The following is a 27,734-nucleotide window of genomic DNA, read 5'->3' as shown; positions in this document are numbered from 1 at the left end:
ACAGGAGGAGGGGGGGGGGGGGGGGGGGGGGGGGGGGGGGGGGGAGGAGGAACAGCTCTGATGTGTTATCATTTGTAAATGTTAGTTCGTCCTGTTCTAAAATAAGTTTATTTGGTATTTCTAGTATAGCCAGCAAATGATCCGTTTTGTCCTTTGTGCTTTTCCACTTCTGCCCCTTGGCCCCACTGTTTTTGTTCTCTCTACTCTCAAAGTTGATGGAGAATTTTTATTTTTCATTGTTTTTACTGAAATAAAATTCAGTAACTTTTTCTTAAAAATATCTGAAAGCAGATTGCTGAATGATTAGGTATATTCTAGCAATGTTTTGATATATGAAACCCAAAATGTCTTAAGAAATAGGAGTCTCTATATGGGTATTAGCACAGATTTTGCCTCTCAAAGTAATTTTTGTTTTCTTGCTGGTTAATTAAATAATGCTTTAGGTTCTGAACCTGAATTAATTTGCACTCGAAACCATCCATAATTTGATCCCCGTCTCCCATCCGCTTTCCCCACACAATTCTCTCCATGAATTTTCAACAAGAATGCTCCTGTACAAAAGCCATTGAGTCATAGGAGAAACACCAGTTTTAAAAACTGGAAATATATCTAATCATTCAGCAATCTGCTTTTAGTTTAAGTCAATGAATTTTATTTCACTAAAAATAATGAAAATAAAAATTCTCCATCAGCTTTGAGAGTAGAAAGAAAAAAACTGCCAAAAGGCAAAAGTGGAAGAGTCCAAAAAACAAAACAATAGATCATGTGCTGGCTATGTTCATACTAAATACACTTGTTTTAGAACAAGACCGACTAATATTTACAAATGATAACACATCAGAGCTGGGGGGGGTTTTTGTTGTTGTTAATTGGCAAGAAAATGTAAGGGTAATTTTAAAATACACAGTTAAGGTTTCATAGGGAACACAAAGGCACTCTACCCACAAAACCCATGGAAGAAACACCACCTGTTCATGTGAGAGCATCATAATTCCACTCTAGGAGGCCTCTTAAAGTTTTCTCTGACTCATTTAGGCATGCTATTATGATACCTAATAATATCTTCATCATAATTAGTAGCACACTAATTGTCTTTCTCTGCATGTCTCTCCACAAGCCTGTAAGAAGGTCAGAACTGGGTTTTTTCCAACTATATATCCACAGTCCCTAGTACTGTAGTAATTAAAGTCATGTCTTAATTAATAGGTGCCCTGCCTCGAATTTAGTATTTATATATTAATGACTTCTCAGAGTCCTGTAAGGTAAACACAACATAATTAAGCTCAAAGAGGTCAAGTAACTGGCGGACGTTGAAATAAGTTATAGGTTAATAACTGAAGTCCCACAAAGTAGGTCCACAAATTGGACCCAAAATACAATGATACAGTGAGGCTGTGTAAGAACATAAACCACAGAGATTTTCTAAATGAGGATGAAAAATGTATTGCATTTTTTAAAAGGTCATCCTCATGAACGGGAAAATGATCCCTATGGAGGAATGACAGCTCATGAAGCTTCGAAAAATACATATTCAAGCACGATAGCACATCCATGAGAAAGGTATCTGACAAAATTGGGAGGAAGAGACCTCGGAGACCTCCCACCCCTCCTCACAAGGCTGGCCTTGCCCCCACGCTGCCACATCGGCCCTGCAGGCGTGGAAGAGGGCGCAATCTCTCGGGATGCACCGAGCCTGACACAAAGCCGCCCGCCAGTGCCTCCCCCAGCGCGGCGCCGCGTCGACCTGCCGGGGAGGCCTGGGCGTGGGCGGCGGGTACCTAGCTCGGCCACGGTCGCCGCGCAGCCTGACAGCAGGAACTTGCTCGCTCGGGGCCATCTCTGGGTGAGCGGCAAAAGCCTCTCCTCATCCTCTGGAACGGACATTCAGCAGCAGGACTGGACGGCAACGCACCCCTTCCCAACGGTGCACCGCGCCGCAGCTGGCCTGCCGCCCTGCCAGGGCAGCCCCTCCTCAACCCGCGAGTGGCCGGGCGGGGACCATTTCCCCCTCTTGCCTCGGTCCGGCGAACCCGCAGCCTTCGGGGACGTCCAGCGGCCCCAGGCGCCCAAAAGCAGAAACACAAAGCGGAACCACGAGGCTTCTGGGTAATGTAGTCGGCCGGGCTCTGCGACTTCTCCGATTGGCCGGCAACGAGACGCCTTTTGCGTCTCCGCCCTCGGTCTCCATGGCAACAGGGCGCGTTCCCTCCCACCAGGTCCAGCTCCTGCATTTTTTCCTGCGGTGGCCTAGAGCCTGGACTTGAACAGAGGTGGAGGTGGGAGGGAGCGGTGATGTAAAAGTCACCTAAAAATTGGGGCGGGGAAAGGAAGCTATAGTTACGAAGGAGAACTAGCTGCAAAAGGTTGGAGCAAAAAGATTGGGAGGCCCGCGGGTGCCATAACCCACAGGGAAGGGAGCAGGTACCAGTGCAGCAAGACTTTTTCACACTTCCCTGACTCCTGAAGGTGCTGGACAGAAACATGGATCTAATTTCCCCGACAGTGATTATTATCCTAGGTTGCATTGCTCTTTTCTTATTCTTTCAGAGGAAGGACGTACGTAGACGCCCGTGTATCAAGGGCTGGATTCCTTGGATTGGAGCTGAATTTGAGTTTGGGAAAGCGCTTCTAGAATTTATAGAGAAAGCAAGAATCAAGGTACGTGGCGTGGCAGGCGGGGTTTCCGTAGGAGATAATGTTTTCTTTTTTATCATCTTTTGTTGGACGTCAAGCGCAATGTTAGAACGTGGAGAACATACCTGCGTCCCGCAGTTAAACGATCTAGTCATTTATGATCTACGTATTCCTATTGCAATGCCCATTCTCGAATAAATATCGTTCTCTTTTACAAAGCCTCTCTCTCTGTTGTTTAGGCTGACAGATTCCTCTCCTAACAATCAACAACTATGTCCTATGCAAGGTTTCGCGAAAGAAATGAAATACTCTGCAGCTTGCACCTGCCCTTTGGAAGTAGAGATTAACCTTTAAGTGCTAGTAACTTCGTCATAGTTAAATTCTAAGTGTATACTTATTAACTAAATGTTTGCAATCATTGTAAAAGACGGGAATGGAATACAATTTAAATTTGTGAAAATAAGCAACAAATTCATATCCAAATAGGAGTTAATATCAGGATGTTGTAAAAATTGCTTGCAAAGTTGGTCTTCACAAATTTAATGGGGTCACTGGATTTCAGCTGGTGTTATTGGAGGATGATGCGTTCCATTTTCACTGCACCCTAAAGAGATTAGTAATCATTGTTGTAGGAGATGTTTTTGTCCTTAAAGTGTCTTTCAGATGTGTGTGCGCTTTAGGGAATAGGTCTTTTGTTAACCTTTTAATTTTTATTGAATTTCCAGCCACGAAGATTTTATGGCACTTGATTGTCTAATGAATTTGTATGATATTAATCGTCATCATTGTTATGTATTATAATACTTTCTACTGTGACTCATTCTCCACAAGGTTTCTATCTGGTTAACCCAATTTACAGAATAATTTTATACATAGTAGCTTGATATTTATCGTGATCATTTACCTTTAAAATCTTTGAGGTTGCAATTTAGTAAAAAACTTGAAGAATACTGAAGATGAATACTAAGATGAAAATAAGAATAACTGAAAATATCACACCAGAAATAAACACTGTAAAAAAATTAGTGTATATTATTTTGGCTTTTTTTCCTATGCATTTACGTATAACTTAGCAGACAACAGTGGAATAATACTGTGTAGTGGAATGAATTATGTCCCTCCAAAACTGATTGAAGCTTGAATTGTGTCCCCCAGGTTTTATGTATTAGAAACTCGGCTCCCACTGTGACTGTTAAGAGGGTGGGAAATCTTATTATGGTAATCAAAAGGTGGAGCCTTGAGGAGGCCACTGGATTGTAGGACCATGCAGTAGTGAATGGATTAAAAATGGTGGTTAGGGGTGTGGTTCTGAGGCTTTAAAAGAAGAGGAAAGTCTCTCTCTCTGCCGCCCTCTCCCTCCATCCCTCCCTCTCCCTCTCTCTGCTCTCCCTCCCTCTCTCCGCTCCCCCCTCCATCCCTCTCCCCCTTCCCTCCCTCTCTCCCCTTCCCTCCCTCTCCCCCCTTCCACCCTCTCCCCCCCTCCCCTCTCTCCTCAGATGAGACTTTGGACTTTTAAGTTGGTGCTGGAACAAGCTAAGACTTTTGGGACTGTTGGGATGGAATGATTATATTTTGTATGTGGGAGGGGCATGAGTTTTGTGGGGCCAGGGGCAGAATGATAGAGTTTGGATGTGGCAGTGTTGGGAGCTGTTTGAGTCATGGGGGCTGATACCTCATGAATGGATTAATGCTCTTCCTGCAGGAGGAGTGCCTGAGTGAGATCTTGCTCTATTAGTTTCTGCAAGAGCTGGTTGTTTAAAAGACCCTGGCACCTCCCCACTCATTCTCTCTTGCTTCCTCTCGCCATGTGATCTGCTTTTACCCGCAGCTGGCTGCTGTTTTCCACCATGAGTAGAAGCAGCCTGAGGCCCACGCCAGATGCAACTGTCCCAGAATCGTAAGCCAAATAAACCTCTGTTCTTTATAAATTACCCTGTCTCAGGTATTCTGTTATAGCAACACAAAACGGACTAATACATACTGTAATACTATTTTGTGTGCTTTTGGATTTAACATAATGTGAATAATTTTCCCATGTCATTAACTATATCACTGAATCTTTTTTTTTAATGACTATATTTCATCATATGAGGTTATGTAGTTGATTAGTAGGCTTGAATAGGAAATTGCATCTAAATGGAAACTGTGTAAGACAGTGCTTAGGGCATATTGAACCTTCAGGAAGCAATTTCTAAAATTCCTTTATGAACTATTACCCTCAGCTTCTCCTGTCCCTGAAGAAGGCAGAGAAGAGAAAACTTTGATGACCACAAAATTCTTCCCTTTATTTTTATTTAATCTTTGAATAGATTGTGTATTTATATAGTTCAGAAATTTTAAAATATAAAAGTTACAGTGAAAAGTCCCTCCTATCCAGTCTTACCCCTCACTCCTAATCTTGGTGACACTGTAATTCATTTCTTACATATCCTTTCGTAGTTTCTTTCACCACATACAAGCAAATACACCTGTAGATTCTTATTTTCCACCTTTTATAAGCAAAATGCACCATACTGTTCACAACTGTTCTTCTGTCAACAGACATCGAGATCTTGATGTATCGGTACCATATATAACCACTAGTTCTTTTTTTTAAAGATGCATGGATATAGCTAAATTTATATAAGTTCCCTCATTGATAGACATGTAGTAGTGAGATTTCTGAGACAATGCGTGATGATCACCACCTCCTCATATCCACTCCCTTGAGTAATCACCTTCTCCGGGGTATCAACAGAACCTAGTAACTCACTTCTAATGAATAGAATACAGCGTAAGTGATGGAAAGCTACCTCTGTGATTAAGCTTTCATCTTGATAGCAGACTTCCTGGCTTGCATGCTTTCACAAAGAGATCTCATATGATGGAGAGGTCCACAAGGCAAGAAACAGAGGGAGGCCCTGGCCACCACCAGTAAAGAAAGAACTGAGGCCTTCAGTCCAATAGCCTGTGGAAAACTGAATTCTGCCACCAATGATGCCAGCTTGGCAGTGGATCCCACCCTAGTTGAGCTTTGAGATGGCTAGAGCCCAGTCTTTAGTAAGTTCTGTTACAATAGAAAAACACATGTTGCAGCCTAATACTTTGTACCTAGTAAATGAGATAGAGGATTTCATTTACACTTCAAACTGTGCCTGGTTATGTCAGTCTTATGTTGATTATGATTTATAGTTCTTTAAGCATGAGACCTTGCTAAAATCTCTGGCACTCTGACTAGGAAAGTTATTTTAAAGACGTAAGTAGTACGTGCCCCAGGATGACCATCTGCAGCTGCCTAAGATTCTCTATTAGGTGAAATAATAGAAATACTATTTGGAAACAATGTCCAAAAGTGTACTAGGATGAACTTGGGTATTTTGCAAAAAGAATATTCAATAAATATTTTAAGTGAACTGTTGGAAAAATATTGGCTCAAATTAAACATCATGATTTCTCAGGTTCTATTGAGGGAGTTGGTGTCTGCCTTCCACCAACACTTGTAGAATGAAAATTCCAAAAATATGGGCATAGGATCCAGCTGCCAAGCAGCCTCCTAAAAGACAATTTTTCCTGCATTAAAATAGTTTATAGACAACTTTTGCAGACACAGCAGACATCAAAAGAATAACAAGGGAATACTGTGAATAATCCTACGTACATACATTTAACAATATAGATGAAATGGACCAATTCTTGGTCATTTTACAGTATTCCCTTTATTCTACAGGAAAAACATAATAAGAAAAAAATTGAAATGTGATACTTTAAAGTGGAGGGACTCTTGCCAGCATTTGTTATTCTCTGTCTTTTTTATAATAGCCAGTCGAACTGGGGTGAGATGATATCTCAATGTGGCTTTGATTTTCATTTCCCAGATAATTAGTGATGTTGAGCATTTTTTTTTTTTTTCTTTTATCTATTGGCCATTTGTGTGTCTTCCTTTGAGAAATGTCTGTTCGGCTCTTTTGCTCATTTTTTAATTGGGTTACTTGTTTTTTGCCATTGACTTGTTTGAGTTCCTTGTGTATTCTGGATATTAATCCCTGGTCAATTGTGTAGTTTGCAAATATTTTCTCCCATTCTGTAGATCTGTAGATTTTATTCTCACTCTGCTGATTCCTTTGCTGTGCAGAAGTTTTTTAATTTGATATAATCCCATTTGTTTATTTTTTTCTTTTGTTGCCTGTGCTTTTGAGGCCTTATTCTTAATGTCTTTGCCCAATCCTACATCCTGAAGTGTTTCCCCTATGTTTTCTTCTAGGAGTTTTATAGTTTCAGGTCTTACATTTAAGTCTTTAATCCATTTTGAGTTGATTTGGTGTATGGCAAGAAGTACAGGTCTAGTTTCATTCTTCTACACATGCATATCCAGTTTTCCCAGCACCATTTACTGAAGAGGCTATCCTTTCCCCAGTGTACGTTCTTAGTGCCTTTGTCAAAGATCAGTTGGCTGTAGGTACCTAGGTTGATTTCTGGATTCTCTATTCTGTTTCATTTGCTCAAATGTCTATTTTTATGCCAGTACCATGCTGTTTTGGTTCCTTTAGCTTTATAGTATAATTTGAAGACAGGTAGTGTAATGCCTCTGGCTTTATTTATTTATTATTTTTTTTTGCTCAGGATTACTTTGGCTATTCCGGGTCTTTTGTGATTCCATATGATTGTTAGGATTATTTTTTCTATTTTTGTGAAGAATGTCATTGATACTTTCACGAGACTGCATTGAATCGTTAGATTGCTTTGGGTAGGTAATATGGACATTTTTCACAATGTTAATTCTTTCAATCCATGAGCATGAAATGTCTTTCTGTCTTTTTGTGTCCTCTTGAATTTCTTTCAGCAGTGATTTTTCGTTCTTATTGTAGAGATCTTTCACCTCTTGGTTAAATTTATTTTTAGGTATTTTATTTTTGGGTAACTATTGTAAATGGGCTTGCTTTCTTGATTTCTTTTTCTGCTACTTCATCGTTGGAGTATAAAAATGCTTCTATTTTTGTATGTTGATTTTGTGTCCTGCTACTTTACTGAATTCATTTATCAGCTCTAAGAGTTTTTTGGTAGAGTCTTTAGGTTTTTCTATATATAGGATCATGTTGTCTGCTAACAGGGACAATTTGACTTACTCTTTCCTAATTTGGATGCTCTTTCTTTCTTTCTCTTGCTTGATTGCTCTGGCTAGTGCTTCCAATACTATGTTAAATAGGAGTGGTCAGAGTGGGCATCCTTGTCTTTTTCCTGTTTTTGGAGGAAAAGCTTTCAATTTTTCTCTATTCAGGATGATATTGGCACTGGGTTTGTTGGATATGGCTTTTATTGTGTTGAGATATTTTCCTTCTGTGCCTAATTTGTTGAAACTCTTTATTATGAAGGGGTGTTGAATTTTGTCAAATGCTGTTTCTGCATCTATTGAGGTAATCGTATGGTTTTTGTCCTTGATTTGTTGATGTGGTATATCACATTTATTGCTTTGCATATGTTGAAACATTCTTGCATCCCTGGGATGAATCCCACTTGATCATGATGTATAATCTTTCTGATGTGCTGCTGGATTATGTTTGCTAATATTTTGTTGAGGATTTTTGCGTCTGTTCATCAGGGGTATTGAGAACCCTTCTACACTGTTGGTGGGGCTATAAATTAGTACAGCCATTATGGAAAACAGTATGGAGGTTTCTCAAACAACTACAGATAGAACTTCCATATGATCCAGCAATCCCACTTCTGAGTATATACACAAAGGGATGGAAATCATCACGTCAAAGGGATACCTGCATTCCCATGTTTATTGCAGCTCTATTTACAATAACCAAGATATGGAACCAACCTAAATGTCCATCAACAGATGACTGGATTAGGAAAATGTGGTATATGCACACAATTGGACTACTCAGCCATGAACTTGGAGAAAATTACATTAAGTGAAATAAGCCAGCCACATAAGAAATATTGCATGTCCTCACTCAAGTGGGAGCTAAAAATAAATAAATAAATAAATGAAAGAGAGAGAGAGAGAGAGAGAGAACAATCACAACAATATATTGAACTTTCAAAGGAGAGAACAGAACTGTGGTTGTTACAGGTAGGAAACAAGGAGGGGGGAGTTAGCAAGAAATTGGTTAAGGGTCACAAAGAATGATTATGTTTTGTAAAGATGAGTGTATTAATTATCCTGACTTCATCATCATATATTGTGCACAGGTATTGATATTCAACTCTATGACCCACAAATATGTATAATCAATTATGTTTTGATAAAAAATAAATCAATATAAAAAAGGAGCTTCAACCTAAAACTCACATCTTACACAAATATTAAATAGATTACAAATTTAAATGTAAAATATAAAACTATGAAAATTTAAGAAAAATATAGAATATCTTCTTAATCTAGGGCTAAGAAATAGTTCTTAGACTTGACACTGAAAGCGCAATTCATAAAAGGAAAAATTAATAAATCTAACCTCATCAAAATTAAAAACATTTGCTTTGTAAAAGAGCCCATTAAGAGGATGAAAAGTAAAGTACAGACTGGGATAAAATATTTGTAAGCCTCATATACAACAAAGGACTAGTATCTACAATATATGACAGATAGCACATAAGCACATACAAAGATGTTCAGGGTCATTAGCTATTACGGATATGCAAATTAAATCCACAATGAGATATTACTACACACCTGTCAGAATGACTAAAATAAAAAACAGTGACAACACCAAATGTTGGTAAGATACAGAGAAACTGAATTACTCAGACATCTGGTGGAAATGTAAAGTGGTACAGCTACTCTGGAAAACAGTTTGGCAGTTTCTTAAACAACTACACATGCAGCTCACCATATAACCCAGCAATTGCACTTCTGAGTATTTGTCCAAGAGGAATAAAAATTTTCGTTTATGCAAAAACCTGGACATGGATATATAGAGAGACCTTATTTGTAATAGGCATAAACAAAAAGAACCCCAATGCCCTTCAACAATGTTTCCACAAACTGTGATGTTTTTATACCTTGGAATATTGCTCAGAAATATAAAGGAATGAACTCCTGATACACACAAAAGCTGGATGAATCTCCAGAGAATTATACTGAATGAAAAAAAACCAAACAGTTTGCACACTGTATGATTCCATTTTTATATCATCTTTAAATTCAAAATTACAGAAATGGAGAACGAATTAGTGGTTTTCAAGAGGTAAGGAAGAGGCGGAGGCTAGAGGGAAGTGGGTACAGCTATAAAAGGGCAACGTGAAGGATCTTTAAGGTGATGGAAATATTCTATACCTTGACTGTATCAATGTCAATAGCCTGATTGTGATACTGTACCATAGTTTTGCAAGATGTTAACACTGGGGAAAACAGTAATGGGGACATGGATGGTTCTGTAATATATCTTACAACTGCATGTTAATCTACGATGATCTTAAAATAAAAAATTAAAAATACACGAGCACTTCTGCAACACTGTATGTGCTTGCCTTTACTTCATAACACTGAGGCTGCTGACATTGCACAAAAAAAGGAGCATAAAAGGAAAGCAAATAAAACAAGAAACCAACTGTTACAGAATTTATAACACGGCACATGAGCATTTTTTCACTGTGCAGTTCTATGACAGTAAGTTACCTTAAATACCACATGTCGGAAGTTATCTCAACTATTCAATGTTTGAACTTGGTCGGTCTATACTTTGTAGTCTAGGTGCCAATACATGTTATAAAAGACGACTTTCCTAATGGAAAGTTAAAAATTCTCATCTGAACAAAACTTTAACAATGAAAATGAGTCATCTTCTAAGTATTGGTTAACAAACAATTGTAGATAGGGAATATTGGAATGTAGTATAGATGTCTGGATTACTGATGTGAGAAAATGGGACTTTACTCTTTGGTGTTCAGTGATTCTTGGGCCCACAGTCTCCTGGTAGTACCACCCAACAGTGTACCACAGGAGTAATGATGTGCCATCTTGTGGTGGGTTTAGAAATGAATAATATTGAAGTAGTGATGAGCATAAATGATGATTTTAGATATTTATAACTGTAATGGGATATGAAAGTATGATGGTTCTTTTGATGATAATCATGGAGAAGATTGTGGTCTGTTGCATACATTCATATTTAAAGAGAACACTAAATTATAGTTAGAAGTCAATAAAAATGATGATATAGTTTTTTCCCCCAAAAGGTCACAGACTCCGTGAAAATCAAATCCTGTGCTAATGTTTGTTTGTAGGCTGCTAGGAGTGATCTGATAGAGAAAGAAAAATAAGTGACGTAGGAGAGAGAAGGCATAAATGTAGAACAAAGAGAAAGCAAGAGAGCATAGGATCCATAACACAAGTGAAGGAGTGTTGACATTTCTCAGGGGCAGAACCTTTCATCTGTGTTAACAGGAGGGAAGCATGGAGAATGGGTACACGTGTATACCTTGCAAGACTGGGTGGTGGGAAAATGAGGCTACTCTTACTCGATTGCCTCCATTTTTCCAGTAAGTTACAAGGCAGGGACACTATCTCAGAGTGGAGAGGGATGAGCAAGGTGGACAGGTGAGATAGTCATTTGGGGAAGTAAGAAAGTAAACACATTAGAAGAGTGTTTGGGATTGCAAGATGGTGTTGAGTGACCATGGATTTCTTGTAAAACCAGCTGGCAATTTTATATCTTTTTCTTGAGTGACATTGAGCTATCGGGGGCTTATAAGCCTACTAATCCTGAAAATAATGTTCAAATATCACAGTGCTGAAATAATTTTTAATTGTTATTTATAATTATTATTTTCTAATAGTTATTTTATACTACAAGAAAGGAAAGTGCAAGTAAATAATAGCATTATCAAAAGGAGTGTTACATATTAGGGCAGAACAAATTAGGATTTATGTAATTTAGATTTGGCTGAAACAGTCACAATTTATAATTAATTATCAGGTATAATCATAGTAATTTTTATCTTGACTAAAACTTTGGCATTGGGGTTCTTGAGGAAAACTATCTTAAACCTAACCCATGGCTTAGAAATGCTTCCTAATATGATCTGTGTTTATGTGTTTTATTTCAAATATTTACAGTCTTCGCAATGGGAAACCAAACGACCTTTGTTACTGAAGAAGAGGGAATTAATGTGTTTCTAAAATCCCCCCAAAATAGATTTTGAACAGTGCAAAATCCTGTGTATCATACAGGTAAAGAATATTTTTAGATAGGTTCATCTGAGATCCAACATTGGAATCCAGGAGTAGTCTTAGGTAAAAATAACATCCTCATTCCTCTATCAAGAATGATGAGGGCCTATTATTTTATTCTTGAGGTATGGCTAGAAGGGGAAAAGAATATATAATGAGTTTGGTCATTGAAAAGCAAATTGCTGGGCTGGCCCGGTGGTGCACTCGGTAGAGTGCGGTGCTTGAGAGCACGGCAGCGGCGCTCCCACCGAGGGTTCGGATCCCATATAGAGACTGGTCCACTCACTGGTTGAGCGCGGTGCGGGCGCGACACCGAGGGTTGCAATCCCGTTGCCGGTCGCGGTACGGGCACAACACTGAGGGTTGCGATCCTGTTACCGGTCACGAAAAAAGACAAAAAGGAAAAAAAATATAAAATAAATAAAAAAATTTTAAAAAAAAGAAAAGCAAATTGCTAGCAGCCTAATACATTTAGATTTCAATTAGACATGTGAAAGAGATGAGGATACCTCACCGATGTTTTCTTCAGAGAACATTTGGAATCTGTGTCATGTTACAGCTCTCAAGATGGCACTAACTGTTCTGCTGTGTATACAACATTCTACAGGCTACAGCTTTTGGTTTGATTACATGTTGTTACTCTATTCCCTGAAAGTAGAATTTTCCTGCTTAGTAAGCCTTTTACTATGTTATTTCCTGACATATCCCATAGGGCTGCTAAGGTAAGTGGGGGTTTGTTTTGCCCTCTCACAAATTCTTGATCCTCTGAGATTGCTAGATTGTGCTGGTCAGCATGATACCAGAGTGGCTGTCTGTCTTCATTTCTTTCCAGGAAGCAAACGTGTGCTGAGGCCACGTGTCCTCCCAAAAATGCAAAGCTGGTTCATTGTGTGCCTGGTTCTTTGCTTTTACAATGTTTGCACTTGCTTCTAGTGCCTGTGGCTTCCTGTCTGGTTCCCTGCTCAGTTTCCTTTTCACGTAGCCTCTCATGCATTTCTTGACATTAAGACAAAATGTTTGCTTTAAAAGCTGTCAGTGATCAATAGCATGATTATTATTTTTTTTCTTGCTTACATGAAAATCACAGCTGTTGGTTAAATTCTTTGACTATTTAGTGCTTCTTGATATTTGGACTATGGAATTCCAGATCAAAGAGTTTAAGTATTTTGGAGGCTTTTGATCTGTGTGCTTCACATATCCCTTCAGAAAAATATCCTAACTCACTATCAGAGGTGTATGAAAATTATGAAGTTTTTTCACTTTCGTGATTTTCAAGTTTAAGTATTTCTTTTTAACATATGAAATGTGCTAATATTTACTCTTGAGTTAGCTTCCCATTTCTCCCATATATTCCTTCACCATCAAGAAGATGTACGCTCAGGAAATCTAAAAATTATTTTTAATTAGCCTTCCCAAATGTAACTTACACATAATAGTATGATGAAATACAAAATTAAAACTTGTTTTCTGAAAAAGTTACTTCAAAGACAATAAAACAAGATTAAAAAAAAAAAAAAGAAAGAATTGAAAAAAAAAAAAACCAACTCACTCATACTCCCACTACCTCAACCTAACCAGGAGTATATATCCTGGAAGGAGCATGAATACGAGGGGTTTTCAAACAGTTTATGGAAAGATTCGTATTATCTTTTAATTTCATTTTCCACAAACTTTTTTGAAGTACTAATATGAAGGAAATAGAGGCAGGGGTGTCAAAGCTGTTCATGGGGTTAGGAAAGGCCTCCTGATGAGAGTAACAGTCAGGAAGACTCTTGAAGGATAAATAGAAATTAGCAGAAGAAATTTGGGGCTTATCAATGTGGGTGTGTGAGCGTAGGGATCTGGGGGATGGTAAAGTAGAGAATGTTCTGATCAGATACAACACCTTCTGAAAATGCTAGGATATGTAAAATACTTTGTGTTTTCAATATATCTTGAATATAGATTTGGAGGGTGAAGGGGCTTGAAAAACTAGACCTCATAATCATCCATCAGATACAACACCTTCTGAAAATGCTAGGATATGTAAAATACTTTGTGTTTTCAATATATTTTGAATATAGATTTGGAGGGTGAAGGGGCTTGAAAAACCAGACCTCATAATCATCTATTGATAGTTCATCCCTTGAAGTGAATTACATTATCAACTTTTACTGTCCCACAGTATAGGTTGAATCTTTGTCTACTTTTATTCACAGGAAGTGATTTTATGTGCTGGGAGGACTTTGGCTATAGCCCCTACTGGCCAAGTAATAGTAGAGGTATATAGACTCTTTCAGAGAGTTGTTGCTTATTTTGAATATAGTTTTCTCTGTTTATAGCATCAATTCCAAAGAATATCTTTTTAACACTGCATGAAAAACTCTATATTGTGTTGAAAGGGAAAATGGAGACTTTCAATCTCTATCAATTCACTGAGCAACTGACTGAAGGATTACATGAACAACTGGAGAACTTAGGCACTCAAGGGACAATGGACCTGAAGCAAAGTGAGGTAAATAGGCAAACAGATGCATTAGTATGATATAATCTTGCTATTTTTGTAATAAAAAAATCTGAAATCTATACATTAGACTTCAAAAATTATCTAGTAAATTAATGAAGTCTACCTAACTTGCTAATAAGACATCATTTTAATCTTATGTTATAATTAATAGTCAATTTTCAGTTTAGCATTCCTATTTTACGGTGAGTAAGTAAGACAGTACAATCATTCTAATACATTTACAGTAATTTCTTGTTAATCATTTCATGCAGTTGTGTATACGTTACATGGTTTTACCTCTTATAATTGTCATGCATCCATCAGAATTTTGATAAAACATTCAGTGCAATTTGTGCTTACTGAAACAATAGGACATTGAGAGGACAGGGGAGAGAATGGAGTCATTAAGTGGATAACAAGAGTCCAGGAGATGTTTGTCAGACTTACAAAGGTAGCTAAGGCCAAGTCACTGTGAGCCTCAGGACTGAACCCAGGGTCCTCTTAGAAGGGAGGTCTCAGAAAGCAGGAGAGACAGGAAAGAGCAGCAGAGGGAGTCAGCAATGTTCTGAAGCTTTCTGGAAAAGATAAAGGCTGGGCATAGGAGCCCTGAGAAAAATTCCCCACGTGTATAAGGAGATTTGGTAAATTAAAGTTACCCAAGGTACTTTTCCTTCTCAGTGGAATCTTGGAATGCTGAAGGTGGGATTCAACAGTTCTGACTCATAAAATGGAGTGACAGTTAGCATTTTGTTAGAAGTACAGAAAGAGAGAGATGGGGAAAAAAATAAAACCCAGAAACAATCAAACTTAAAAATTTGCTAAAGCATGCACAATATCTACAACAAAACAAGGAAAATCCTTGGATATTTTTGAAACTTTGGGGGAAGGATGCAGAGTATACATAAAGCAAATGTATTTCACCGGGCCAGGTTTTCCAAAGCCCTGCAGTTTCAGGTTTAGCCTAACTTCTTAAAATTATATATAAAAATGTTAACTGGCGAAAGATAGGAAATTTTCCTCAGGCTAAATCTCTGTTGTAAGGTAAAGAATTGTAACACAGCAAGGTTGCTGGCTCAAGGACAGACAAGTTACCGATTGATATGTAAAGATACTGGGAAGCTTTGTAGAAAAAGAGAATGTTTGCTAAGATCAAGCTTTTGTTGGTAGATCGACTTAACCTTTTGCAAATTGCATTATGGAATGTCACCTTGCTTGTTTCACTGACGTTATCATTAAACTATATTTAGCAAAAACCCAACTTATGTCCTTTTCCTGTAACTTCCTGGTCTGGAGAATAAATGCCTGGCATAATTTAAATAAGGGCACCAGTCCCATTCATGAGAGCTCCACCCTTACAGCCTAATTGCCTAATAATTCTGAAGGTAGAACTCTCATGATATTCTACCTGAAAATGAAGAAGAAATTTGGAGAAATAATGCTAGTTCCACAGACATTTCCCATTTTATGCTGTAAACTATTACTCCTAAAGTACTTTCAAATTAATTTCTACAGTTTTTTTCCTCATGTAGAAACTGGTCAAAATCCAAAACGTGGCTCGTAGCACTGTGTGAGAAAAGCATTCCAGATATAAAACCATACAAATCTGAAGAGGATAATTCTGTGGTAAGTATTCCTTTGCTTTTTTTGCTAAAATATGAGATGAAGATCATAATAAACTATGATTGTTAAAAATATATTTCTGATTAAAAAAACATGAGTTTAATTAGACACCATCTTCGTTCTAAGCTCTGTACTGGACATGTTTACATAAATTATTTTATTATCACACCCTCACAACACCAGCTATTAATTCTGCTCTATATAGGAAAAAAGTTGAGGCTTCAACAACAAAATAAAACAAAATTCTGAAATTCTTTCTTGATTTTTATATTATAATACAAGAGTACTTCAAAAAGTTCATGGAAAATGGAATTAAAAAAAATAACAGGTGAGCATGATGGCAAATCAGGAGAGGATAATAAAGCTATACAAAGCAAACTTTATATAAGCAAAGTAAAGCAAACTTGATGTCACTTCTGCTAGTTGTTTCTGTTTTCAAATGCAGGGAGGTAGAATATATAATTTAAAAAGCAAGGCACCAGAAGTCAGTGCCCTAAGTGTTATTCTAGATCTGTGATTCTTCAGACATAGTCCATAGACCCAATAGCACTAGCATCACCTGGAACTACTCAATCAGATATTTTGGGGTGGAGACCGCAGGCTGTGGTTTAACAAGCCTTCTGGTTGGTTTTGATACTTGCTAATGAATGGTTCTCACCTTTAGCTGCTCCTTAGAAACACCTCTGGGGGATTTTGAAAACTGTCTGAGGCCTGGGACCCCTCTCAGAGACAGGGTTTCATTTGCCCTGGACTACCTAGACTCAAATCCAGTCACCTGGTGTGACCTTGGGCACAGTACCTAACCTCTTGGCCTCAGTTTCTTCACCTATTTCTATTATCTCATGTTTTTCAGGGTCTAATATGCTTGCTTAGAAAGCATTTTAAAATATAAAGATAAATAAGACGACAATTTCAGTTATCTCTGAATTATCTTGACCACAGGAAGCAAATAGTAACCTCATAATGTTGTTGTGAGGATTAAATGCTTTAGCTTTTATAAAGCACTTAGGACTAGATAAGAGTTTATCATTGTTATTACCACTTTTAAACATCACTTCAAATATGTTAGTATTTAAAAATGATGTCAAAAGTTTTTGTTTTTAGTTAAACAGCAAGTGTTGTCACAAACAACTCTGCTAGCTAGAGAGGTGTGGAGTAACATTTATAAAGCAAATGTATTTCACAGGACCTGTCTTCCAAAGCCCTGTAGTTTCAGGTATAGCCTAACCTTTTAAAATTACACATAGGAATGTTAAGCTTGCAAAAGACAGGAAACTTCCCCCAGGCTAAAGTCTCTATTGTAGATAAAGAATTGTAACACCGCAAAATTGCTGGCTCAAAGGGCAGATGTCCTTGGTGCAGGTTAACCTACTGATTAATATGTTGAGAAAGTTACTTGATTTTTATGTAAACATACTGAGGAAATTCCTCTAGGAAAAGAAAGTGTTTGCTAAGAACAAGCTTTTGTTGGTAGATCGACTTAACTTTTTAAAAATTGCATTATGGAATGTCACTTTGTTTATTTTGCTGATGCTACTAGTTTCCATTGTTAAAACTATACTTAGCCATAACTCTGCCTGTGTCCTTGTGTTCTTTATGATAATTAAATCAACTGAATTTTCTTGCGAAACTTTCTTGTCTTTACAATAAAAGGGAGAAGGTAACTTTGAATCAGGGCTGTCACATTCAGCTTTCTCCTCCTAATGGGGAAATTACTGAAGTGCAGTCCTTCCAGGCTTCTCAATGCATTCAAACTGCTTTGAGTAATCGAGTAATTCTTTTTTATGTCTTCATTACACAGGGGGAAATGTAACAGAGAGGAAGATAGCGTTAGAAAAAAGAAATGTGTGAATGCCTACGAATCTCCCTCCTGAATTAAGGGAACAGAAAGCTGTACTGGAATGCCCTTCATTGACAAATTATGTTTCAGCTTTTATTTCTGTTTCACAAACAGCCCAGACATTTTTGTTTGCATTATTTTCCAGGATTTAGGGGCAAAAGTACATGTGTATAAAAGATGTTCCCACATAGATCTATAATCGATGGCTCTAGCAAACAAGGCCTTTAAATCCTCAGCTAAAATTCCCTACCAACAATACCTCTAGAATAGCATTTATTTTCCTTACTCTGAGGAAATGAGGCATTTTTAATTATAGGTACTCTAACCCCCTATTTGAATAAAGACAAAATTTGAACTTTGCTGAAGCCAATCCAATGTTTAAGACTTTGGGCAAGAATTCAACTTGGACATTTATGAGCAGTTTAACTTCATTTTTTAGTTTATCATTTCTTTGTTTTCCTCCAGAAATGTTCACACTGAGCTTATGTTTTTATTCTCACTTTTTTTTAAAAAAAAGTGGGCTAAGAAGAAAATAAAAATATTTTGTTCTCTTCTATTACATAATTTGATTTTAATGGCCTAGTCAAGCAGAAGACTGGGTAGAAGTTGTATTTCATTTCTTAAAAATATTATACACACATTTGATCACATCATAAATGTAAAATGTGATTTCTTCTATGTCATTGTAGATATATATATTAAACTAGTATTTTCATTTAAAATTATGACTGCCCTACAGAATAGCATATCAAAAGAATGAAATTATCAATAGGACTTTGGTGAGGTATAAAATCTGACTTGTAACAACTTACACTGATAGAGACCAGCAGTATGATAGAGACCAGCAATATACGAAATTCATATTTAAGCTATTTTAATTCTGCTAATCCATTATTACTAAAACAATAACAATAAGACATCAGCTAACATTTATGGGGTATTTACTTTATACCAGGCAGGCATAGTATTACACATTTCACAAAATTATTTCTTGTTTATTTTTCACAGCAACCTTAATACCAAGAAAACAAGGGATTATTAAACTGAAAAAGCTGGGGATTAGAGTAATCACTTGTGAAAAATCGCATGTCAGTAAGTAACAGCAGCAGTCTCTGTTATCATGTATTTTATATGCTAGTGGTTTAATAGTTATTTTCTGTGTCATAGGATCTGAAACAAAACCACTACATTATGGTACAATGCAATTCTCTTATTCCCTAATATATGGAAGTTATGAATGTGTCTCAGTGGCTATGAGTGTGGGCTCTGGAGCCAGGACCAGGCTCACAGGTTTGGATCATAGCTCAACCACATACAAACTGTATATCCCTGGCAAAGTTCCCTAACTTTACTGTGCCTCAGTTTCCTCATATGTATAATGGTGGAAATAATAGTATCTGCTTCTTGGAGCTATAGTGAAAATTGAAATGAATTAAATATCTGTAAAGCACTTAAAAATGGTACTTGCCCTTAACAAGAAGTGAATAGACATTAGCTCCCATTATTCCTGACATAGACCTGAGTTATATAAAATTTAAAGTGCACAAGTAATTTAATGAAAATGTTACAGTGTCTGAATTTCTTCCTCATTTCCCTTGGTAAAGGCAAATCAGGGGAAAACTCTCAAGGAAGAAAATGCCTTAATGAAATTTGTGTGGTGGCCTAGGAGCAGCCGAAGTAGGTCTTTGGACGGGGCTCTGCTCTGAGCTGGTGCGATTCGAGTCAAATGTCAAATCTCTGCATGGTATTAGATTATTGAAGTATTTATAATATACTAGCTTGAGTGTTCTCTCCCATGGTGTATAGGCTGAGAATCTGCATGGTAGATGGGGTTAGGGTTTTTCCTGAATGTTCCTGAGATTGTTGTTTCTGTGTTGCTTGCATTTTCTTAAGAGCAGAAGTTTATGTAAAAAAAAAAGAGAGATAATAACATTTATCAAAATGTAATATGTAATATGTACCAGGTTTTGTTTTAAGCACTTTAAAGTTACCAACTAATTTAATACAACAATTTTATGAAGTAGGTACCATATTGCGACCATTTTATAGATGAGGAAACTGAAGCCAGAGAGATTAAAGTAACTTGTCTGAGGTCATCCAGCTCTTCAGTAACTCATCCAGGATTTGAACCAAGACAGTAAGGCAACTGAGCTTCAGAGTCCTTACTCCTAATTACAAAGCTACCAGTAAATATGTAAGTCCCTTAGCATGTCTCAAACTGCAAGCCCCGGAATGGCAGGAATAATATCTTTTGGATTAAAGAAACATGCATAATCTTTTGTTTGTTAGCATAAATCTTTGTTACATAGCCATGTTTTCACAATATTTATTTCTTTTAAACAGACAATAATGTAGGCTGTGCTGGACATAGAAATGGAAACAAATGGACAAACCTCTCCCAGTTATGGGCTCTTAATGCTTTGGGCTTCCCTGTCTAATGCTGTTCCTGTAAGTATATTAGTAAAGCATGAGTTACATTTCTGTCTACTGTATTTTCATTTTTTCTCTTTTTGTTTCTTCCATCCTTTTGTTTTTTCCCCAGTCCTTTCATTAATTATGGTGAAGAAAAAGACTATAATGGATTCGGTTGTGAGATAAAAAACAAAACTGAATGCCTGGTGAATCTGATTAGGTCACAAAAGAGGCAAAGCAGAGGTTCAAAGTGAATTCTATCCTCTGAAAGGCAGTGTGTAACAGGCTGAGGAAAAAGCTTGCCTTTGGGGCCAGTTGTGACAACACCTGTTTATGGAACACTTTCTGTGTGTCAGGCAATGAACTTAGTATTGGTGCTGCAAAGATGAATAAGGCTTGGCCCCAACCATTTATGGGGTAGACAGTAGGTAAATGGATAGTTTCAGATGGAACTAGGCTTGAATCCAGACATCCCCAGCCCCAAATTATAGAATCTCATTGCAGTAACTTACACTCTGTGTGCCTCCATTTTCTTATTGGTATAAAAAGTAATAATGCACATGAAATTCCTAGTATGGTCCTAGGACTTGGGTATTCAAGAAATGGTAACTCTCATTTCTCTACGAAGTTGTTGTAAGGACTGAACAAGATAAGCCCAGCAGGTACCCGATGAAGAGTAGCTCTTTCACTCCCCTGTACCCATTCTCCTTCTGTGCACCATTCCCTTTTGCATTACTTACATCTTGATCCTGTAAGCTTCCCCATGAATGGAACTAGTAACATTGGAACTCACAATACTTCTAAAGAAAGCAGAGACTCTTTTTTAACTGTTTCTTTTTGAAGCTGTCATGAACTAGATTATAGCCATGTTTTGTCTACCACATCATGTTTGATGCACACCAGTTTCCTGGGACAGGAAAGCTCTCACGTTAGCCTAAGTTGCTACTTATATTACCTAAAATTAAAGGGTACCCTTTTTTAATACATTTTTTTTCTACTAAACAGGAATATTCAACCCATTTTTAATGATAAATGCAGTCATTTTTCCCTTTTTCTTTTAGCAAATAGAAATAAATGGAGGTATTTTAAGTATTATTTATTTTTCCTTCCTCTTATGTAGACCTAGATGGTAAAAGCCTTTCTAAGTACTGATATTTTACTTTCCCTTAACCTGCTATGAAACTTACTGGGTAGGGAACAGAGATAGAAATTCTGGCCTCTCTGCTCAAATGTGTGTCAGGCAGTAAAATATATATTTCATCAGGCGTGGCCAAATAAAAATAGTCTAATCCCTTCCCCTTTTTCATGTATCTCTAATATTATTCTCTAATATTTTTCTTAAATGATTTTCTTGGAAACTCATTAAGCTATAGCAAATTTGAAAAGCAAACATCAAAACAACTCCCAAAGCAGCACCAAAACAGCCACTCCTGTCAGAGGATTAATTTTCAAACTCTCATTACAAATGTCCCCTGAAAGAAAGCCACGCAAAGCCCCATTGATCTGACACAGGGGAAGTCAGTTCTGTGGAATTGCTCCTGGTGCTGGTCTGAAAGGATTTAAATCATTTCTTTCGGAAAGGAAGTGTGTAGTGATTAGCACAAGTTCCATCACACTGACTCTTGTTGACACCTCCAAGAGGCAGCCTGGTGTTCAGGCAGAGACCTTGGAAAGGTTTTAAAGTCAGGTCCAAAGTCAATTCTCAGCACTGGGTGACAGTGGGCCAATTTTTTAACCTCTCCAAGACTTTCTGCCCTCATCTGTAAAATGGGGTTTGCAGTAGATTGAATTATGTCCCCCCAAAACTCCCTGAAGCATCAGTTGTGTCCCCCCAAGTTTTATATATTAAAAACTTAGGCCCCACTGTGACTGTTAAGAAGGTGGGAAATCCTATTATGGGAATCAAAAGGTGGAGCCCTGAAGGGGCGATTGGACTGTAGGACTGTGAAGTAGTGAATGGATTAAAAATGGTGGCCAGGGAAGTGGTTCTGAGGGCTTTAAAAGAAGAGGAGAGTCTGTCTCTCTCTCTGCTCTTTCTGCTTCCACCACCTTGCACTGTGAGACTCCTGAGTCACTGTCACCACTACCAGATGGACTTTGGACTTCCCAGCCTCAGAAACTTTAAGCAGTAAATTTCATTTTCTTTATAAATTACACAGGGGGGGGTATTTTGTTATAAGCAACACAAATGGACTAATACATAAAATTGGTACCGAGGAATAGAGTGTTGCTATATAGATACCTGAAAATGTCTTCCCAGCCTCAGAAACTTTAAGCAGTAAATTTCATTTTCTTTATAAATTACACAGGGGGGGGTATTTTGTTATAAGCAACACAAATGGACTAATACATAAAATTGGTACCGAGGAATAGAGTGTTGCTATATAGATACCTGAAAATGTACCTGAAAATGTGGATGCAGCTTTGGAACTGGGTATTAGGCAAAGGTTGGAGGAGTTTGCAGGACTTAGAAGAAGATAAAAAGATGAGAGAATGTTTGGAACATTTTAGAGATTGGTTAAATGGTTGTGACCAGAATGCTGATAGAAACATGGACAGTAAAGACCATGCTGCTGATGAGGTCTTAGATACAAATGAGGAATTTATCAGGAATTGGACAAAAGATAACCCTTGCTACACCATAGCAAGAAACGTGGCTGCATTGTGTCCATGCCCTTGGACTTTGTGGAAGGTGAGATTTATGAGCTGTGAACCAGAATGTTTGGTGGAAGAAATTTCCAAGCAGCAAAGCATTAAGAAAACTGAATAGTTACTTTTAACAGCCTATGCAGAGTTATGGCAGAAAAGGCATGATGTAAAGCCAGAATTTAAAAGGGAAGCAGAGTGTAAAGATTTGGAAAATTTGCAGCCTGGCCATGTGGTAGAGAAGGAGAGAGTAGGAGAAAAATGCAAGGGTGAAGCAGATAAACTGGTTGCTAAAGACATTAGCTTGGCCTGTGAGGCAGCCAGAGGCTAATAGGCAAGACAATGGCAGAAAAGCCCTGAAGGCATTTCAGAAGTCTGGAAGGATGTCCCTCCCATCACAGGCCCTGAGGCCGAGAAGGACTGAATTGTCCTGGAGGACAGACCTCAGGTGCAGCTGCCCTCAGGAACCTGCTCCCTGTATCCCAGCTGCTCTGGCTGGAGCAGCCCCAAGTGTGGTTCGTTCAGCAGCTCTGGAAGAGTAGAAGCCTGAAACCCCAGTGGTGTCCACTTTGTGGTAAGTCTTCAGGCCAGCAGGACATGAGAGCAGTGGAGGTGTGACTGCCTTCACCCAGATTCCAGAGGATGTATGGAAAAGCCTGGGGGTCCAGGCAGAGACCTGCTGCAGGGGCAGGGCTGCTGCAGAGGCAGTCTACTAGAGCAATGCTGAGCAGAAAAGTGGGGTCAGAGCCCCCACAGAGAGTCCCCACCAGGGAAATGTCTAGTAGAGCCAAGGCAATTGGGCTGCTGCCAGGACCCCACTGCAGGCCCACTGGCAACATGCAACACCAGCCTAGAAAAGCCACAGGCACCAGCGCTGCACCTGGCAGAGCTGTGGGAGTGAGGCTGCCTGTGGCTTTGGGGGCCCAGATGCCCCATTGTACCCAGGATGCAGGACTTGGAGTCAAAGAAGATTATTTTGGAGCTTTAAGACATAATGTCAGCCCTGCTGGGTTTCGGACTTGTTTGGGGCCTGTTTCTCCTTTCTTCTGGCCTATTCTTCCCTTTTGGAATGGGAATGTGTACCCAGTGTCTGTCCCACCATTGTATCTTGGCAGTAGATAAATTTGGTTTTGACTTTACAGGTTCACTGCTAGAAGGAGTTTTGCCTTTTATCTCAGATGAGACTTTGGACTTTTAAATTGGTGCTGGAACAAGCTAAGACTTTGGAGACTGTTGGGATGGAATGATTATATTTTGTATGTGGAGTGACATGAATTTTGGGGGGCCAGGGGCAGAATGATAGAGTTTGGATGTATTGTTCTACAAAATTCGTGGAAATCTGATCCCCAAAGTGGTAGTGCTGGAAGCTGATTATGGGGGTGGATCCCTCATGAATGGGTTAATGCTCTCCCTGGGGGAGGAGGGGTAGTGAGCGAGAGCCAGTTGCTTAAAAGACTCTGGCACCTCCTCTTTCTTTCTGGCTTCCTCTTGCCATGTGATCTGCTTGTACCCACCAGCTGCCTGCCACTTTCCAATGAGTAGGAGCAGCCTGAGGCCCGTGCCAGATGCAGCTGTCCCAGAATTGTAAGCCAAATAAACCTCTGTTCTTTATAAATTACCTAGTCTTGGGTATTTCTGTAACAGCAATACAAATGGACTAATACAGAAAATTAGGCTACCTACCTCAAAGGTTAGTTATGAGGATTATATTGGTAAGACATGGAAAGGGTTAACAGTACCTGGCACAACTTAGGTGTTCAATAAATGTTGGTTTTCTTTCTTCCAAAAATTATTGCTCTGGTTTCAGTCATTACTCTCAATGGCCCATTAGTAATGAACATAGGCTATCCTGGCATCTACATACTCGACTGCTCAAAGGCCTCAGGGTGGGAGTGGCCACTCCTGTCCTGTATATTGTGATTTCCCATCACTGCTGAGAGAGCTGCTGCAGCCCTGCCGGAGGTGTAGGTGTCAGGGCCTGTCCTTTCTTGGAGCCCAGATCATATCCTTATCTCTTCTCTCCTTCTTTGTACTCTGCCTCAAGGCCCATGGGACTCAGCTCAGGCTTCCAGGTTACTAGGAGGTACCAGGTTACTAGGAGGCCCCATTGTGACCTAGGTAAACTTCAGTAGACTGGCCCAAGATATTAACCATAATTAAGGAAATTGTTTCTATGGAAAACCATTTCCACATTCTAAGAAATTCCTGACTGCCAAATGAATTTTTTAGGACATTTCTCCAAACCAGTCTCAAAGCTGACATTTTACCTTTTTTGTCTGCTTTTTTTCTGAAATTCTTTCTATATACTTTAAGTAGCAATCACCACCTCCTCCCACTCTCAACTCCCACAGCATTTATTGTCTCTACACATGTTGGCACTTTCACTATCTTGTACATGTAGCTCTTTTTTCTCCTGTGTGTATCCCATATCCCCAACTAAGATGTAAAAGTTCTTTGGGCAGGAATTGTTGTATACATATTTATGTTTACCATGATGGGTAGAACACTATCTGGAGTGTTAAAAAGATTCCATCAGTATTTGTCAAATCTTTTTTGAATGGATGAATAAATGATGCTGAAGAGCATACTCAATTCATCTTCTCCTTGACACAGCAAAGACACGGAACTTTCCTCCTTGTCCCTCCTTACCTTTGTCCTTACCTCTCCAAAACAATGGAAAGACATTGGGGTGGTTGCTTCTGCAGTCACATGAGCCACGTGGCCTTTCTTTTTGCACAGCTCTGGCCATGGACTTAACCCATTTGGCAAAATACTAATTGGTAGTGTTGGGAGCAAATTTTAACTCCTTTCCCAACTGTAGTTGCACAAAGACCTCAAGGTCACTTATTCTTGCTTATCGATTCAGTAATGTATATAAACTCTACTCTCTTTTACATATATTTTCTTTTCATATTTTAAAAAAGTGCTTTGGTCTTTTTAAAGTAGAAAATAGATTTTTAAAAAGAAATCTGTTAAGAAAGAAGAGGCATTTAAAGCCTAACAACACCATTTTACAGCCATTTGTAGTTTAGCTGAATTCCTTGTATTTGTCATAAAAATAAGTATTACCTGATTTTAGTGAATCTCTAAAACTGTGTTTAGGCACATAAAACCGAACCCTTCTTTTGTGTAACTGAAAATCTATGTACTATATGTAGTAAGATTTTTTCCCCCAACATGAATTCTGGCTCTTTAAATAAGATAAACAAGTGTGAAGTAGTTATTAATTAAATCCAATAATTCAGCACTACTATTATATGTAATAGTAGAATGAGCCTGAGCAGGGAGACAGCAGAAGAGAGCTCTCTGAGCATCTGTTTCTTCATCTGTAAAAATGGACTAGAGAATCTCTAGGGTAAATCTTTCCTGATCTGGATAATGCCCCAGAAATACGGTCTTTGGATTTTAGGGGCCTTGATTTTCCTGTTCACCTTGTTTATGTAAACAACACCATATTGATCCCTGCACTATCAATTTAATGTCACAAAGAAGAAAATGATGAGCGGTACTGAACTTGACTTAGGTGAGCACTTCCTTTCAGACATTGCTCTTCCTCTTTTGACCACAGAGGGGAAGTATTGGGATTATTTAAAGGTACATAATGCTACCTCACAGAAGAGACAGAGACTTAAGTAACACAAAGTATTACTCAGTTCATTTCAGGACTGATTTTTCCAGATGGAACTTGTTTCACAATAAATGTTTACAGAAAAAAATAAAAGAGCCAAACTCCTTTTAATGACTTTATACAGGTTTCCTTTATTTTGTAATCAAAAATAGAAGCAAAAAGATCTACTTGAATAGGAAGTTAAATGTGAAGATGTATAGCAGTATACGTTTATTTTATATACAATAATGAAGAAAGACATGAAATAAGTCTATTTGGCCAATAGAGAGAACTTGCAAGTATGCTATGTTCAATAACATTCAGATGTGAAAGGAACCCATTTTTGATGTTGAGTACTCATAATTCAGTTCATGAGATTTTAGGTATGGTTTCCTTGGGCTTATTTAAAATTACCATGTTTCATTTGCAGAATATAAAATTTGCTGATTCATTTGTATTTTAAGGAAATTAAATCTTGAAAAAATGTTTTTTGGGGGGGATTACCATTCTTCAGTGTTATTGTTTGTTGCTTCTAAATATTTAATATATGCCTACATAATATTTTATCTTGCTCACTAGTAAAAAAAAATCTCACTTTTCTGCCCATTTTTTAGTAAAGAGTTTAATCTATGTAAACAAAATAGTTAAGCTATAGTGACAGAATAAAATTATAAATTTGTCCTCTGGTTGAAAGTTGGTTGTTTTCAAAGGTGCTCTTTTACTAATGTGCTTTTAAGGTTAATTTAAACATTGTCCATGTTTCTTTTAAATGTTTATGGCTAATACTAAATATGCTTTTATTCACTTTCAAAGAAGTTTCAGTTTTTGATATGCAGTATGTTTTTCTTTTTAAGATTGCATTTTGGACATTCACATTTGTCCTGTCTCATCCTGATATCCACAAGACCATTATGGAAGGCATATCTTCTGTGTTTGGTGCAGCAGGTACTACACCTGAGTTAAATGACATAATTGAAGACACTTCTGATAATGTGTACTTATTGCTGTTATTGGCTGAATACCATGTTTTATAGAAATTCAACATATCCTAAATTCAGCATAATTTGTTATGTGTTCCAAGATATAAATTGATCAGGTAGATTTCTAGAATTTAATTAGTGTCAAGCTTTTTAGAGGTCATCTAGTCCAAATCCTTTATTTTTCAAATTATGAAAGAAATGCTAGCAAGATTGTGATTTGCCTAACTTCCTTACTTAAATATATATGTGGGCTTTTCAATTTTAATCTCTTGGCCCCTCACTTTGATTGAGCTCCAAGTTCATGGTTGTAGAATTCAGGATTTTCCAGATTTTATAAAAGTAATATGGTGTAG

The 27,734-nt window shown here is 38.0% G+C and overlaps 2 protein-coding genes across 7 annotated transcripts in view; one reads left to right on the top strand and one right to left on the bottom strand.

Annotated features, from left to right (window-relative positions):
• Positions 1-2,143, bottom strand: part of SLC25A27 (solute carrier family 25, member 27) — a 24,854-nt gene extending 22,711 nt beyond the window's left edge. For 4 of the 6 annotated variants that reach the window (XR_550710.1, XM_008575965.1, XM_008575964.1 and 1 more), the window contains exon 1: positions 1,779-2,116. Coding sequence is in view for 5 of the 6 variants with exons in the window: in XM_008575965.1 (XP_008574187.1) it covers positions 1,779-1,884 (106 nt within the window). In the remaining variant the exon portion in view is untranslated. Of the gene's footprint in view, positions 1-1,778 lie in introns of all 6 variants that reach the window. The other 2 variants (XM_008575962.1, XM_008575963.1) reach the window with 2 other exon arrangements.
• Positions 2,144-2,295: 152 nt separating this feature from the next.
• LOC103593052 (24-hydroxycholesterol 7-alpha-hydroxylase) lies at positions 2,296-27,435 on the top strand. Its single transcript, XM_008575971.1, is given in 7 exon segments — positions 2,296-2,658; positions 8,276-8,280; positions 11,664-11,791; positions 14,173-14,285; positions 15,789-15,899; positions 20,080-20,184; positions 27,256-27,435. Coding segments are annotated over 7 exon segments (819 nt in total). The 5' UTR covers positions 2,296-2,481.
• Positions 27,436-27,734: the final 299 nt, after the last annotated feature.

Source organism: Galeopterus variegatus, unplaced genomic scaffold (genome assembly GCF_000696425.1).
Source record: "Galeopterus variegatus unplaced genomic scaffold, G_variegatus-3.0.2 Scaffold1268, whole genome shotgun sequence".
Classification (NCBI taxonomy): domain Eukaryota; kingdom Metazoa; phylum Chordata; class Mammalia; order Dermoptera; family Cynocephalidae; genus Galeopterus; species Galeopterus variegatus.
This window is presented reverse-complemented; position numbering and strand designations above follow the sequence as displayed.